We start from the raw sequence: 16,698 nt of genomic DNA, 5'->3' as shown, positions 1-16,698 counted from the left end.
AAATGTTCAGTGGTCCTTCATCAGTGCAGTGTCTGTATGCCTTTTTGTTTTTCCTTCTTTTCCCTCTTATCAACCCATGTGATGACCCCTCAGATTCATGTGGTGACCCTGTATATAAAACTATATATAAAGTACTTCAAACCAGCTCCATGTCCAGCAGCTATAACAGTAACACGCTGCTTACACACTAATGCTTCATTATTAATAATCTACTGATGTCATATATAATGATATATCAGTCAGGGGGACCAAACCAGCACACTGATACTTTCACTACATTTTGCTGCTAATACTTGTATTATTTTACTTAAGTATAGTTTTTCATGCGAGACTTTTGGTACTTGGTACTTTTACTGAAGTGAAGTAAAATACCTCATTTAAGATCTGAATACTTCTTCCACCAGTGTAGTCCCTGGCCATGTACAATTAAATTAGTGCTTTCTGGTTTAGATTTTGCTTTCATCCTGATCTGAAGACCATAGGAGTATATTAACCAAGGACTTTTAATTAGCAGTTCCATAAGTGACTAACAATGTACTGTAATTCAACAGTGTAAAAAATTTATTGTTGTGACTTCTTGAAGAGGCGGTTCCAAATTTGAGGCTGGCAAATTAAATTATGTTTGCTACCATGGAGATTGGTATGACTTATTATTCTTGCTAAATTAAATTATTTCTACAATTGAGAGGACTTAATTATTATTCTGGGTTGTGTTCTCCTTTCTGGCAGACCATAGTTTACATGGAATATATGGAGCCTACTAGATCATTTCAAAACAGAGATAAATTACTTGGGTAACCAGTAAAAAATTAAAAAAAAGTTTTTATTGCAGTTTTTTTCACCTTAACAGAAAACCAAGCTTGCACATATGAGAAGCAATATTAATTACAAACCCCTGGTGCTGCCTCAGTGTTTTGTTTTGCGATTTTTTTTGTTTTCTGTTAGCTGTCTGTTTTAACAGTAAGTAATTGTTCTTAGTGTGGTTACTGTAAACAGCAAGTACATTTTACTCTATTTTGTCACAGAACTGAGAGAACAATTAAGAATCATATATAGACTATATAAAGGAATTGTATATTGATTAAGCTACAAATGAAAAATGTTCCATCTTATATTCTGCTCTCTCTAGCAGTGGAGAAAATATGCTTTTTTCCACACTGCACATCGGATTACCTGAGAATTTACATGTAAGCCAGACAGATGGATGATTCAGAGTAGACATATTAACAAATAATGGCATTTAACCGCTGCTCAGTTTCCAAGTATTTGAGTCAGTGCCATACCACTGTGTATGGGAATGGAACTGCTAGATGTCAGCCACAGAAATAGGTAACAGAAATATATTATGTTGCAAATCACGTGGTTTTCTAAATTCTAAAAAACAAGGCCTGTATATTGTAATAACTAAACCTTATGAAGGTATTGTGTTCAGCCCTGTTCAATGTAGTGCAAAATACAATATGATAAAATGTCACTGATATTGATTTCATCAAAAATGCATGCATCTTCAGTGCCCAATAACAGCTAAATAAACATTTATGAAAACATAAGCGAGAAAGAATTTATCACAGGTAATATCTCAAATAATATCAAATTCTATTTGTGTAAGTTGTTTAGATTTTCATGTGGCGCTGTCAGAATTTATGATGGAGGCAATATTGGCAGTAATTTTGTTAAGTGTTATGAATGTTATGTTCCACTCCACATCTCCACATCCTGGCTCTCATTACAAAAGTGCTCTCACCAGATGGCATATGTACCACAATGACTGCATTACACAATGTTATAATACCCCTCCATTCTCTACATTGAGCTATTTTCCATGTATCGTGGAAAGCCTTATTTAGAGTTCTACATGGAATCCTACTAATGGTTTACAGTTATATATACAGGTATTAAATAAAAAAGAAAAACATGAAAAATGTATTTTGCTGCATTTATGAGTTCACAAATGCAATGAACAGCTGGCTTAGCTGTAACCATCGTGCTGTAAAATTATATAGGATGTAAAATTTAAAGTGAGATGACTTGTAGAGTTTTAGAGGAAAAACCTCAAATCATATATAAAGGAAACTGTATTTGTCCACATCAAGGATTAAAAGTAGGATGGTGACAAAACATAGTTAGAAAATATAAACTACTGACCAAAGTCCCCAAGGAAGGAAGCCCCCTCTCCCCTCTTCAAGGCCATGAAATTAAACCAGAAATTGGCGTCTGGAAGACTATCACAGATCACCGTAGATAATCTACAATTATCAGGGGTATCAGAGGTTTTCCAGGAAGAAGAAATCCACATCCTGCTTTGCATCAGCCCATCCAAGAAAGAATAAATGAAGGGTCATTCCATGTCAAATCAAAGAGGCCTCCCAACTGACCACGTTGGACTTGCTTCATACTTCATGTTAATAATGTCAATTTTGTAGCAATGAACTAATAACTTATGGAACTTTGGATTTTTTTTTTTTTTTTTTTTTTTTTTTTTTTAGCAACACTTGTTTATTAGGGCCATGATCCCTTTTTAAAACCTCCATATCTCAGAAACTGATGAAGATACAGGCCAGACATTTTGCAGTAAGAGGCATATCCAAAATGGTCAGTCTTAAAGATTTTCTAAAATCTGTTGATTTTGATCTGTTTCTCTGAATGACATACACAACTCCACAGCTTGTTGGACAACACGTAGAAGACACATCCTTAGCATAGACTGTGGTCCATCCTTACAGAGTCTGAGAGTCAGTAATTAAACTTTTAATAATATTTTTTAATCTATTAGCTAAAGTATCCTGTGCTTTCTAACCCAGCACACATTAGTTAATATCATTATTTCTTTATCCGTTTTTTTCTTTAATTACTCCTATTTTGTATTTTAAAGGCTTATGACCCTTTGGTCCTTCCGCTTGGTTCCGCGCACCACATGTATAAATAGAGTCACGCGACGTATTACTTCCGGCTGCCATTTCTGTATGGACCATGGATGTATTCAAACTGGGAAACGACCTAGCGAGCTAATTAAGTGCATGTCGCGCACTGCATCTGTTTCTGTTTCAGTGGAGTTTGGATATTTGTTTTAAATACTGGTAAGTGTTGCTTCAGCGCATGCGGAGTTTTCCTAAAAAGCTTAAACAATGCCAGCTTTTTGTGGCTAATGTGAAATTCAAATTATTATGTCTCAAGTGTAAAAACAATTAGCTACCTGGGCTAGCTGAACCCTAGCTAGCCCTTAAGAGCCCAGTATTGCCTCTGAATTGAAATTGAATAGCAGTATAAAGTAACAGAAAAAGGAGATAAACCCAAAACTGAGTTTGCTGAGTTAGTTACTTTTCATCGCTGCCCCTAACTAGTAATATTACCTAAACAATAATCAGCCTTACAAATATTAGCATAACAAAAGGTATTGTAGCCATTTATCCTAGCTTGTTTAGCAAGCCTATTAACTTCTAGCAATATCCTAAATAAGGACCACAGCAATACTAACAACACAATGCCAAATACATTTCCATAAAATTATGGCTTATCTTTACAGCAGTTTGAAGAATCCTCAGTCTATCTTCTTCAGTTCCAGTGTTTGGGGGATGACAGTTCTTTTCAACACAAATCACCTGGAAAAAAGCCACAAGAGGAACCATCTGCTGACCAGTGGAGGTAAGTGCCACAACACTGCTGATCTGAATCCACATGTCAAATGGCATTTACTGAAGTGTGGCAGTAAAGTAATAGTCATTCATGTGCCAAAGAGAAGGCATCTTTAACTGCTTAGACAGACTGCAAGCACTACTCCTCATACCTGGAATTTAGTTCCAGGTTTGGGTGGCTAAGCAGGGCCACTTCACCATCCATTTCTATTCTTGAAAAGATAGATGGACTGGTATTTCCAGGGTTTTCATTGAAATCCCAGTCTGATTTGATCTTTTAATTACTTGAACACTTAAAATGTTTAAGTAAATTGGCTTTCGAGGTGAAACTTGGGGGTGAAACTATCCCCCATAAACTATACCCATAAAATTCAAATGATATTTGATGAATGATGAGAAGCATAATATTTATTCATGAGCACAATCAAAATAATGTAAAAGATAGATGGAGAATCAGAGTGTGATTTATTCAAGCTCAGATTGCCTTTTATTAATTTTGCTGAGTTTTAGAAATGTAGCTGTAATTTTGGCTCATCTTTTATTTGCAAATATACATAATCTTTTCTTAAAATTGGATTTCATCAAAAGATAATTGTAACCGTCACTGACACCCTTAATCACCCTCATTTATCTCATAAACTGATTCCAGTCATAAGTCATTGTGACTTATGATTCCAGTTTCCATGACAGTAGGTTTGCCTTGTTATCTGACACCCTGTCAAAAAGAGCAGACAATGTGTATACCCTGGCAGCAGATGACAAAGGTGAAAAGGAGAAGTGGAGATCCCATAGAGACATCATAGTTTATAGTGTGATACAGCTTGTTCTGTCTGTGTGTTAACTGACTGAATGTGTTGAAGGATGAATTGCTGTCCACAACAGGTGGCTGGTGCAGACAGATAATGCACAATGATAGTAAGCTTGATCAGGAGTTGGTGTTTACTTTGTGTCTCTGTGTAGCTAATGTGCTGTGCAGAAGCTTGCAAATGAGGAGGAGAGAAGACCAGACTGGAATTAGATACGATCGATTGCAAAGACAGGACAAGATGGCTAAGGAAGAATTATGGTGTCCGGAGCAGGAGATTTGCCAGAGCGTCATTTGTTACCAGTGAGGATTTACAGCAGAGCCAAGAAAGCATTGCAGTAGATGGAACTTGGAGTTTTACAGAAGGCGGGAATATTTTTGCTTTTGATGTTAATGAGCAAGGAGACTGAGTTATTAGAGTTACAGTGTATGCTTTATCTTATACACTGTATACTTTTTATTAAAATGTTAACTTATTAATGTCATGGATGAGACAAATGAGTAAGACCCACATTTCCGGACTGTTCATAACAGCTCAGCCTTAAAACTTTTCACAAAGTTTCCCTCTCTCTTTTCTTCTCTCTCACTCAGACACATACACATTATTCCCAAGGGCACTTGTTGCTACAAGAGGGTCAGAGAAGGTCCTAATATCCTGTAAAACAGATTTTTTGTTTATAAAATAAAACGTCAGAGATTCCTTTTAATGTGCTCAACATGAACAAACAAAACAGACAGATGGAGTGAGGCCAAATAAGTCCTTACATCTAATTTGCCTTAAGTGGAATAACTCATTCACATTAACTGGATAAAATTGCCATAGGGACACAAGATGGCGTATTATGCCAATATGTGACCCACATATTTTGTGCTCCCATATACAATAAATGTTTTATATTTTTCACTCAAACAGCATGACCATTGTTAATGTACTGTTAATTTAATCTTATTGTGGTTTTGATGAATGAATAATTTAACAGCAATTTTCTGTTGTATCCAGACATAAAGAGGGACATGTAAAATATTATTGTATTAAAACATGAATGAGTTAAGATTATATTTACTGTCCCCAAGAATGAATTTACAGTTGCTGATGCATTTGATATATTTGGTAAATTCCACGTCATCTGTGCATTTTGGCTCTCGTTTTCCCAGTAGAGTCCTCATTCCCCTGGGGTCCTCTTGAGTCGCTTTCCAGACAAGCATTTTTAACTCTTTTTTTGATGAACTAAGAAAATGTAAGTTTTTTTTTTTATTCCCAACATTAATCACAATAATCCCTTTCTCAAGGATCAGAGATCAAAAATGGCCTGTAATAGGCCCAGTCTTAATAAGCAAAAAACATTGGGCCCGGCAAGTCATTCAGGACCTATCCATATTTTTAGTTTTCTTACTGATAAGTTTGGACATATCAGATTTTTTTGGCTACAAAAATGCAGTCAAATACATGCAATCTGCACACTGCAGCTAGAAATATTGTAATAAATTACACTGAGCACATTTAGAAGCTATGCGTTAAAGTAAGATTTTTCATTGAGTAAAAGTTCCATAGTAGATGCAGTGGTGAGCAGAAGGAGAGGAGAAAGTAACAGAGTGAGATTGCATGATGCAAATTAAACAGGATCTTCCTGCTGTTTACATCCCTCAGAATGTAATTTGATTATCTCTCATCCTTATCAATTCAAGGGGGAGGAAGTATTGTATGCCCCAGTGTGCCTGATGCATTGTTCTCAATCCGTAATGAATGACCCAACATTCAATTAAAAACACTCTATTCATCACTATGATTTAAACTGGTTAGTATAGTCTTGATGCCTTTGTCTGACTCTGTGTGCCTCATGACTTGATGGTCTGTGTGTGTCTTTGGTCTTCAAGTTCACCAGCCTCTTTGAGAGACATGACTAGGAGCTTTAAAAACACTTATTGAGTTGTGGGCGAGATAAATGAGAAGCATATGGAGAAGACTGACTGGGGAGCTGTGTGAAAGTTGTGGGAACTCCTGCCAGAGGCAGCTTATAAAGCACAGTTTTATAAGCTGTGGTGTCACAAGCATAAATCGTGACGTTCTGAAGTGGCCTTTAGAGGGGGACATAAATCACTGTCTCAGCAGCAACAGCTAAAGTGGACGTGTGTGTGTGTGTACATGCTGAGAATGGCAATCATTACAGTAACCAACTGTTTACAGTGTGTAACTAACTGTAATTTGCATTGATGTGGAGTGAGGCGTAGAAGACTGAAAACTGAATTCACTGGCACATCACACAATTGACAACATTCATTAACATGATTAATTCTGTATGTCACCAGTGTTTCTGTGGTTTACATTTAACATACTAATCATGAGATATGGCCAAGTCAACTCTTTCTATTGAGTTGTTTTTTCTTGTCGACTCTTGATGAATTTTTAGGATTGTAATGGGTATTTTGGCACTTCATCTCTTTATTACTTGGTGAGAATGTGCTTTAAAAATGTAATGTATGCATCCTAGTGCTCAAGTGTAATGACAGGCTCCAGTAGGATTGCCATTTTAATAAAATGTTGCATTCAGAAGGCAATCACTGCAGTTTAATCTTTTAAGACACACTGGTGTGCCATGAATCACAGCCAAGTAGGATATTATATAAAAGATATTATATAAAAAAGATTTTCTTGCAAATATTTTATGGTAGTAAATATTACATACAATGTTGATTACTCAGTATAACAACTATTATAATTTATTTAAGTGCCGTTGTGGCAGGGGCCAGAGATTAAACATATTGATACCAACTACTAGATTTATCTTCCATAAATTCTCATTGCCACAAAGCCTCAAATACTAATGTTTTATCAGACTGTTCATGGGAACTCTATCAGCACTACAGTAGGTCTATAGCTGACCATTTGTGGTTAGCAATAGATGTCATATTTTAAGAATCAGGGACGTAGTTGAACCCAAACATGTATACCACAGGAATCTCAACACGCCAGAGTCCCAGAGACCAAGTCATGGGAATCATTCTGTTATTTACTCTATGTATGAGAGGTGGTTGGTGGAAATGTTTGCTAAGTTAAAACAATCATAGATGGTGCATTTACTTTATTTCAGGTTCACATACTGATACTGGTCTAAAAGTCTATTTGTTGAAGAAAAGGTTGATATAATGAAAGCCTCTAGTACTGTGAAAACTGCACTGAAAAGGAGAAGAGACAGGAAATGTTGATAACACATTGATAAGCTTATGTGGATATTAACCTCACAGTGTAATTTGCAGCAGCCACTCATATTTCTATTGCTACATGATTTCTGCTTTGACTCCAAGGGAGGATTTAATGGTATCCTGATATGAAGGGCTATAATTCATGATAAACTGCATTCAGTATTGTTGTGCCACCCGTACCTCCCAGGCATAATTTTCTTTTCATATGACTGTCTTGTTCCTGTGCTTGTTATGAGAGAATGAGACAGTAGGTGGTTGGTGATACCCATTGTACTTTTGGGTATAATTTTTCATGTGCTCTTGCTCTTTTTTTTTTTTTTAATTCACAGGATGGTAGCATTTACAATTATCTGCTTTTCTAAGTGTATCTTGTCTTTAATTCTGATGACAATTACAGAGAAAAAGAGGCTCAGTTTCCAAATAACATGCATCATTTCTATGCAAAATAATTGCTGCCATGAGCACATAACTCAGTCATAAATACAATGCTTGGTCATGTTTCTTTACATACTATTGACATTTTAGTGGATTTTCAGTACTTGTAACATTGCACCACAAATATGAGTAAACATTTTCTTGAACTACACCACAGTCTGTCAATTTGAAAAGTTGATAAGTGCTGTTTGCATGTGCTGTGATGTGAGTCTTAGACATCTGCCTTTATATTACCAACATCATTATTTTCACTGTCATGGTTTTCTTTCAGAAGTAATGTGAATCCACATTAATACTTTCCTTTTTTTGTTTAAATCACACTGTCATTTAGTCTTTCAAGACTTAAAAGCATGAGTATGCAAAACATGACTGGTAATCTGATAGTTGACTGACCAGTTTAAATATGCAACAGAAGAAAACACAGACATGTAGGAAATATATCATCCATGTTGTCACAGTTGTACTGTATCAAAGTCTAAATTCACAGGTTGTCACAGTGGAATACTAGCTGTAAAACATACTGCACATCAGATATTTTTGCATGATTTAATATTACAAAACAAACAGTTACTAACATGAAATTACACAAAATTTAAACACAAAAGTAAAATATGCTTCATTTCACATTTTTCAAATATTCAATAAATACACTGATGGCAGCCTTAATGTAGAAGAAAAAAATGTAGTTTTTGGAAGGTATACCTTACATAAAAATCTTATTTACAAACCTATTCTGCCTGTTTTGCATAGGATCTTTTTAAAAGACCTCCTGAAGTCATTATTAAATATAGTGTATATAACAGGATTTAGTGAGCTATTACAGTAACCAAACCAGAAAAACATCTTGAACAATGTCTCTGGGACGCTGCAGTTGTCGCACACAGCAATGAGCGTGTATGTGAAGAAAAAGGGGAACCAGCAGAAAACAAACACTCCCATTACCACAGCCAGAACAAATGTGAAGCGCCTCTCTCTGTACTGCCTTGCTTTCCACTTGCTCGCTCTCACACAGGGCTGAACCTCTGGTTTTGGAGAGGTTTCTCCAGGCCTTACCTGAGCTACTTTGGTTGCCCTGAGACCCCTCTTTTTCTTCAGGGGACATAGGACAGTTTCATTCCCATCAGAAGAGGAGGGTTCTTCCTCCATGTCTAACCCATTGACCTCTCTACCCTCCCCCCCTTCCACCTCTCTCCCTTGGTCATGTGTGATGCCATTTTCTCTTTGCTTCTCACCTGGCAGGGCTCTTGTTCTTTTCTTGGCAATCTGGTAGATTCTAACATACACCGTAATCATAATGATGCATGGTGCAAAGAAGGAGGCAGTGCTGGAGAATATCATGTACCACTTGTCATTATTAATTTTACATTCAAGACTGTCCTTGTTACACTCATCCTTTTTCATCGTGATAAGTGGAGGGAATGAAATGATGGCTGCCAGGACCCAAACTATGAAGACTGTGCATTTAATCCTGCGTGGTGTCCTCCTCAGGTTGTACTCAGTCGCTCGAGTCACAGACCAGTATCTGTCCAGGCTGATGGCACACAGGTGAACGATGGATGAAGTGCAGAAGAGCACATCCAAAGCCAGGTGTATTTCGCACCACACTTTACCAAAGTACCAGTAACCCATCAGTTCATTGGCTAAAGAGAACGGCATCACTGAGGTGGCAACCAGGATGTCAGCGCATGCCAGAGAGACTAAAAACAAGTTCTGGGGTGCTCTCAGGGCTCGGCTTGTGATCACAGCAATTACTACCATGACGTTGCCAAACACCAGTTAGCAGGATGAGGATACCCACCAGGATCGTTAGAGGCACAGAAGCCTGCACAGTATACGGGTGCCTGCCAGTCTCATTTCCGCCGGTGAAGTTATGGCAACTCATCAGGATGAGCTGTGGTGTCGATGATATTGTCTGAACAGTGCTCTGTCAGGAGGCTCGGAAGCTGTGTTTGCCAGCAGTCCATTAATTGCATCCATTCAAGAATGCCGCATCAGAAAATTGAGTCTTTTCATTTTGTTCACTGGAAGATACTGTTGAAAGAGATCTGTGTGTCTTGCCTCTTTGTCAGTGAGAAAACAGACACCAGCAGAGAAAAAAAATTACAAGATATGTTTCTTAATGTTAGAATACAAAAAATAATGAAAGGAATCAAGGGAACTTTGATTTATTCCCAGTTTCCCAAATCAGATAACCTTAAAAATACATCTGTTCTTTAAAAAATAATTACTTATCCACCAACCTTTTAGAATAAAAACTTGCAGTAAAGTCCCTTGGAAGCCATTTCATAAAACAGACTTACATTGTAGATAGTACTGGCTCAGGCAAATCTTTTCATCTGCTGTGGCTGAAGTGGAGAGTTCGTCTTTTATATGGGCTTGATCTGACGCTGAGGATCTGTGATGCTGGCTCTACTTCAGTGACAACGGGAATGGGCGGGGTTCATCTGCTGCTGGAGATTTAAAAGCAATTTGGTGTTGCTCACAGACCTGAAACCACCGGCTGATTGTGACATTAACAATATTTTAGATTTATAGAAGTAATATCTGTAGTCTATTAAATTACTGTGAATTAAGAGTATACTCTGTGTGGTTTGCAGTTCCACTTCCTGAACAAAATGTTCAGATATATCTTGGAAAACAAATAGCTTGAAATAATATCTGAATCTGTGGGGGAGATCAAAGCCACTTACTGTAGAGATCAGTCACATAGATACTGTGCAAGAGAACAGCAAGTGCAGTACATTTGCAAGAACTTTCAGCCAGACAAATGTTTGCTTTCTTGATAACAAAGCAGAACTAATTTAAGTGAACAACTAGTATGCAAAAAAGTGCAGCTGTATGACATTTGTTAAGTTTACCCTACCCTACAATACCAATTTCAATTTTGTTATCTTGTGATGCTTGTCACAATATGCCTAAAAGGGAAAAAAATAATCTTGCATCAGACTATTGTTTTATCATCTACTCATGTGCTGCTTTATTTCAAGTAATTACAAGCACTCCGACCAGCATACATTGCTTGTTATCCACTTTAAGATTATTATGTAATTTTGTTTAGCACGCAGCCCACATATTTTACTATAATGACTTAATGATATTTATTCACTGGGCTGTTGAAAGGGTTTGTTTCTAGAAAGACATGTATTTGAGTCTGGGGCATTTCTACACTACGCTCTAGCATCTGTCATTCATACTAAAGTAGAAAGTCTAGTGCATTTTGTTGTTGTGCAACGTTCCTGCAACATTTATTGTATGCTTTATCTAGCAGGGTGATCTATGGAATATAAATTTGAAATATTATATAATTAGCCATTGTTTTTATGTAAAATCACTGATCATCACTAGACTTAGTCATTTTAGTTCAATCTCAACAGGAGGCTAGTAGCAAATATCCATGTTTTTCTTTTATATATCATTGTTACTGTTGTAGCATTCACTTATTGCTATAATCCATACAGTTTCCCAAATGTACAAGAGACTATGCAGGACTTTGTCTACAAATGATGTGTTTTATAACTTTGTCCTTCATGTTTGCAATAGGCTACATTATTTATGGAGCAACTCTTAGAATGACAGCACAGATATATATATATATATATATATATATATATATATATTGACAACAAATGACTAATTTGTAACTTGATTTTGACCATGCTCAGGGTAAAGGGCACGCTGCAGTAGGTTTGATGATATATGGACTAGACCAGAACTATGTACATTTAGGATGATTACAAAATGAATGTGGTATTAAGATTTGTATATGTGTTTTTTTCTAAAACCGAAGACCTCTTCTTTGCCCTGCTGAGCTCTGCTATTTTACCACTTGCTGTTGAAACCAGACAGTATGTCAGTTTAGAAAAGCAAAAGGAGGTATGTTCAGTGTGTTGTCTGAACAATAGAGAATTTTTTTTTACTGGGAACTGCATAATATTTTGTCTAGTGAGATAAAAACAGAGCAACTTGGTTGTTCACCTATGAATTCTTTAGACAGTTACTTTTACTTTTTTGTTTGCCAAACACTCTAGATAGTTAGTGGTTCTTTTCTGTGAACTTTTCATTTTCTGATTCTTTTCCACATGAATGTTTAATTTGAAATAATATATAAGTACTTACAGCCCAGTGGTGTAACTTTTTTCTTATTTTGTAAAATAACAGTATGAAAAAGAGTGGACTGAAAAGACTGTGGCATTGTCGCTGGGGACGCTAATGAGCCACTCCTCTTGGACGACGCGAGTTCCTATATTATCGCGAGAAAGTTCTCTGCGGGCCTTCGTTTGGATATTGGTGTACCGGAGATCGGGGAGCGGACTGTTGTGTATTTAAGCAGACGTTTTTGGCGAATAATCGAGTTGGAAATTTGAATGCTTGCCGTATTTATCGGACAAGAACATTCATACAGAGGTGAGATTACACACCAACCGTTTGTTTTTTGAGATTTCCCCTCAGCCTCTCACAGATAGCATTGACTTAGCCGTCGTACGTTTAATTTACGTCGACGAAAGAGGGCCGAGAGGTCTTGCTAACCACTTTAAGCTAACGTGAATATTAAAATATCATCGAACATTTAGATTTTGAGTAGCCCGGGTTTCACTCACTGTGCGTTTAAAATAGAATATACTAACATGTAGTGTTGGTAGGTTAATGCTAATGTAAGCTAGCTCGCTAACATAATGTTTACCTCTGGCTAATCGAACATGTGCTAATGCAGTTAGCCAAATTCTCTAGGAAACTACTTTTTTTTTTGTCCTCACACAGATGTCGGACGACTTGGTGAAACAGTTAAGCAGCTACAAAGCCCAGCTGCAGCAAGTAGAAGTTGCCCTATCTACTGACCCAGATAATGAAGACCTCCTAAAACTTCAAAAAGACTTGCAGGTTTGTACGTCTGTGTTTAATGAGTTACGTCAAGAGTGTATAAAGATAAGTGTTAAACGTTTGCTGTGTCTAGGTTCTCACATATGAGGATTTAATACTTTTACCTGGTCTGTGGGAATTATAACAGTTTGTTTTTATGTTTAATTTGTAGACATAATGATTAATTGAGTAATTGAAATAAAATGTAAGATTACCCAATAGCCAATACTAGTTATGTTTACAACACTTCTCAAACAGAAATAATTTCTTCCCAAAGATGCCAGTAAAAAGCAAAATACTGATTTGAATTGATTACACTACTGAATAGATATTATTCAGCAATACTCAACAAACAGGTATTCAGTTGCCTATAAGAATCAAATCCCTATGACATTTCCTCATAGACTTGTGGCTTTCCTGATAATTTTCACATTTGATGAAATACATTCTTACATTTCAAGAATGAACATTTACAAGCAAATTTTATTCCTAAATATAATTTTAAATTTTTTGCTACAGGCTGAGTGAGTGAAAGTATTAATGTCACAATTAAGTAAAAGCATTTTCAAATTCTGTCTTAACTGCCAAGCCTGAATTGTGAGGTATATTGCCAGTTCTCCCATGGTGCCTTATTTTAAGGCAAGTTGAAGCATGTTTGGCCAATGACTTCACTAAAAATAACCCATTCCCCTCTTTTAGCACGATCTGTTTTGCTAACTAAAATTTTCCTGAGGGAAAAATTGCCTGCGCTCGCTATGAACATCTGACTTTTAATTTTGCTTTTATTTTGCAGGAAGTTATTGATTTGACAAAAGACCTCCTGACCTCACAGCCCAGTGATGGGGCCTCCAGTACTAATGGCTCAGACACAGTTCCCTTGAAGCACGGCTGGAAAGTGGGGGACAGGTGTATGGCTGTGTGGAGTCAGGACGGACAGTGAGTGTCACCAGCCTCTTCTCATGAAAACATTACATGCAAACGCATACCATACGGTACTAGTATTAAAACGGTGGTTTTATGGATTAAGTTTTGTCCATCCATATTAATGGTTGTTTCTTGATCTTTAAGATTGCACTAAATATGTTGATTGTGCAAAAGCATCTGCCAAATTTATGCGGAACAGCTTCACATAGCAGGGGCAAGACCTTAAGTAGAGCACAACTTTGGCTTTGCATAATTAACAATGGAGATTGGCTAGAAAGCATGGATGTAGTCCCAAAATGTAAATGTTATGGCATAGCCCTTGTCAACTCACACCAGGATGCTCTGGGAGTGATGTATGGGAATGATATGTTTGTTTGGTATTAAACAAGAAGCATTTTCTCTGAGAGTATTTGCCTTAAACAGGTGAAAAAGCAAACAGCAGTCATTTTAATTTTGTGGATGTTTGACCTTGTGGGAAATTTATACTCTCATGGGCAACTCATAGAAAATGCTCTAAGAATATGTTATAGTCACATATGACACAGATTCACTTATCATCAATGATTATTATATTAGTATTAAATTTACTTATTAAGTAGAGCTTGAGTCCTTGGCTCATACTCACCTGCTTACAGACGTGATTCTTTGGCAGGGTGTATGAGGCTGAGATTGAGGAGATAGACCGAGAGAACGGCACTGCAGCCGTCACCTTCAGTGGATACGGAAACGCCGAAATCATCCCCCTGCAGAACCTCAAACCAGCAGAGGAGGGGAAACGTTCTGAAGAGGATGGGAGTGTCAAGCCAAAATCAAAGTATGAATAAAAACCTTTTCTGTGTCACTAATTTAACTTGGCTAATTTAATGTGAAATATGTGCTTAAATCATGTTTATTTTAATGAAAATCTGTGGATAGTCTATAGCTGTACTTGCCCTATCAAAGCCATAATTGGTAGTCGTTGATAGCTTGGTTGGGTTCCCACTCATTGGCAAAGGAGCACTCCTAAATTTCAGTTTTACTGCTACACATTTTAAAATAGTTTCCTTTTGTGTCATGAAGGTCTTGGTCATTTATAATTGTGAACAGCTCCTTTTAAAACTGTAATTCTAGGAAGTAAGCACCAGAGGGTGGAACACTTGTCCATTAACACTTTATTATGCTGCCCTCATTTTGCCTGAATATGATGGAATTGGCTGTCATTTTAAGGTGATGATTTGCAGTTCCCCCCTTGATAACATTACAAAAACGAATCCCTTCTAGGCGGAATTTGATCAAATAAATTACTTTTTGATTTGGGGTTGATAATTGATAAGTTGATATTTTAACAAGAAAACATTATGGTGACCTTGGACACATGAAATTCCTCCTGAACTATCCACAAAAATCAGTGTCTGTTTTCAAACTTTGATTTGACAGTTCGGCAGTGCAGCTGCAGAATCATGTACACACCTACAACACCTATAAGCACATGTTTGTACATCGTGGACAGGATTTAAATGTGTCTCCTCCTTGTCTGTCTTTTTTAGGAAAGAGCAAATAGCAGAGCAGAGAGAGTATAAGAAGAAGAAAGCCCAGAAGAAGGTACAGAGGATGAAGGAGTTGGAGCAAGAGAGGGAAGAACAGAAGTCCAAGTGGCAACAGTTCAACAACAAAGCCTACTCAAAGAACAAGAAAGGACAGGTATGTTTTCTTTTTAGAGGCCTGAATTTATTTGAGAATGGACAGTAGTTGTATCCTGTAGATGTCTCATTATTTATCACAGCACTGGTTTAGTAGTGAATCCCCATGGTGGAATTACATTTCAGTTAGCCAGCCAATAGCCCTGTGATAGTGGTACATTTTAAAGAGACAACTGGCAAAATGTGATGTCAATCAAATCACAATGTATAGTGAACTAGTCTTTATTGTGTACCTCTTACATATTTGTAACCACTGATAATGGCTTATCTTTTTTTGTAGGTAAAGAGGAGCATATTTGCATCTCCAGAAAGTGTAAATGGAAAGGTGGGCGTGGGAACATGTGGTATTGCAGATAAGCCTATGACCCAGTACCATGACACATCAAAATACAATGTTAGACATTTAATGCCCCAATGACCTAATATATTCTGTACATAAAAACCCACTGTATACTAGCTGTATCAGTGCTTTCCATTGTGTTTATACATGATTTAAGTTTCTCAAGTAAAGAAAGCTTTGAAAGGAATTGCTTGCACACCATTGTTTGAAATATTGATGTAGTTTTCTTATATATTATGTAGGTACAACAAAAAACATCCAAATAGAGGGTATTTTCCCTGCACTGGAACAGTGTCACTTGTTATGTAAAAACAGGAAGCGGTGTGTTTTTAGCAAAGTTGAAAAGTCTGTTTGTGTCCAGCTTTCTTGAGGCCAAACACCTGCTAAGATGTGTATAAATATATACCTGTAGATTTGGTGTGTGAAATTGAGGCTGGATTTTAAACACCAACCAGTTCTTGGTGTGTCTGGATATTAATAATGGTGTTGATTCAAGATGGCTGAATTTACATTTTAATTTCTGTACATATATATAACAGTGAAATAAACATTGTTTTGTTTTCAGTTTTTTTAAGAATTGCCTCCACCTCATTTGGACTGTTTTTACATGACCTTTTTCATTGTGGTTCTGTCAGGTCCTTTAGGTGGCAGTAAAGACTTGTATCATCATTAATAAATCTATGTCATGAGCAGTATGCTACAACTTTGAATACAACCATTTTCCCATTAAAGTTACATGAGTTTTTTTGTTTGAGATGTTTAATGGACTATGTTTACTGCAGACCATATTGAGTTTTCTTTGAACAAAATTAAGGCTGTTAAATG

At 36.8% G+C, this 16,698-nt stretch overlaps 2 protein-coding genes and 1 long non-coding RNA gene across 3 annotated transcripts; 2 read left to right on the top strand and 1 right to left on the bottom strand.

The window, feature by feature from the left end:
- The first annotated feature begins 2,961 nt into the window (after positions 1–2,961).
- On the top strand, positions 2,962–4,873 carry LOC108897323 (uncharacterized). Its single transcript, XR_001963267.2, has 3 exons — positions 2,962–3,077; positions 3,524–3,642; positions 4,593–4,873. It is a non-coding gene; the product is annotated as an uncharacterized LOC108897323 (long non-coding RNA).
- Positions 4,874–7,511: 2,638 nt separating this feature from the next.
- LOC108897320 (alpha-2A adrenergic receptor-like) lies at positions 7,512–10,722 on the bottom strand. Its single transcript, XM_018696891.2, is given in 2 exon segments — positions 7,512–9,849; positions 9,851–10,722. Coding segments are annotated over 2 exon segments (1,161 nt in total). The 5' UTR covers positions 9,956–10,722; the 3' UTR covers positions 7,512–8,793.
- A 1,588-nt stretch (positions 10,723–12,310) lies between these two features.
- smndc1 (survival motor neuron domain containing 1) lies at positions 12,311–16,450 on the top strand. Its single transcript, XM_018696893.2, has 6 exons — positions 12,311–12,477; positions 12,832–12,951; positions 13,724–13,866; positions 14,507–14,668; positions 15,381–15,534; positions 15,814–16,450. The coding sequence occupies exons 2-6, from the start codon at positions 12,832–12,834 to the stop codon at positions 15,949–15,951; spliced, it is 717 nt and encodes a 238-aa protein (XP_018552409.1). The 5' UTR covers positions 12,311–12,477; the 3' UTR covers positions 15,952–16,450.
- The last annotated feature ends 248 nt before the right edge of the window (positions 16,451–16,698 follow it).

Source organism: Lates calcarifer, linkage group LG16_LG22 (genome assembly GCF_001640805.2).
Source record: "Lates calcarifer isolate ASB-BC8 linkage group LG16_LG22, TLL_Latcal_v3, whole genome shotgun sequence".
In the NCBI taxonomy this organism is placed as follows: Eukaryota; Metazoa; Chordata; class Actinopteri; family Centropomidae; genus Lates; species Lates calcarifer.
This window is presented reverse-complemented; position numbering and strand designations above follow the sequence as displayed.

Excerpts from the sequence above, each read along its gene's own strand:
- smndc1 (XM_018696893.2), top strand. The coding sequence starts at position 12,832 with ATGTCGGACGACTTGGTGAAACAGTTAAGCAGCTACAAAGCCCAGCTG. Across the intron at positions 14,669-15,380 it reads AGTGTCAAGCCAAAATCAAA|GAAAGAGCAAATAGCAGAGC; the intron begins GTATGAATAAAA and ends TGTCTTTTTTAG. Across the intron at positions 15,535-15,813 it reads CAAAGAACAAGAAAGGACAG|GTAAAGAGGAGCATATTTGC; the intron begins GTATGTTTTCTT and ends CTTTTTTTGTAG.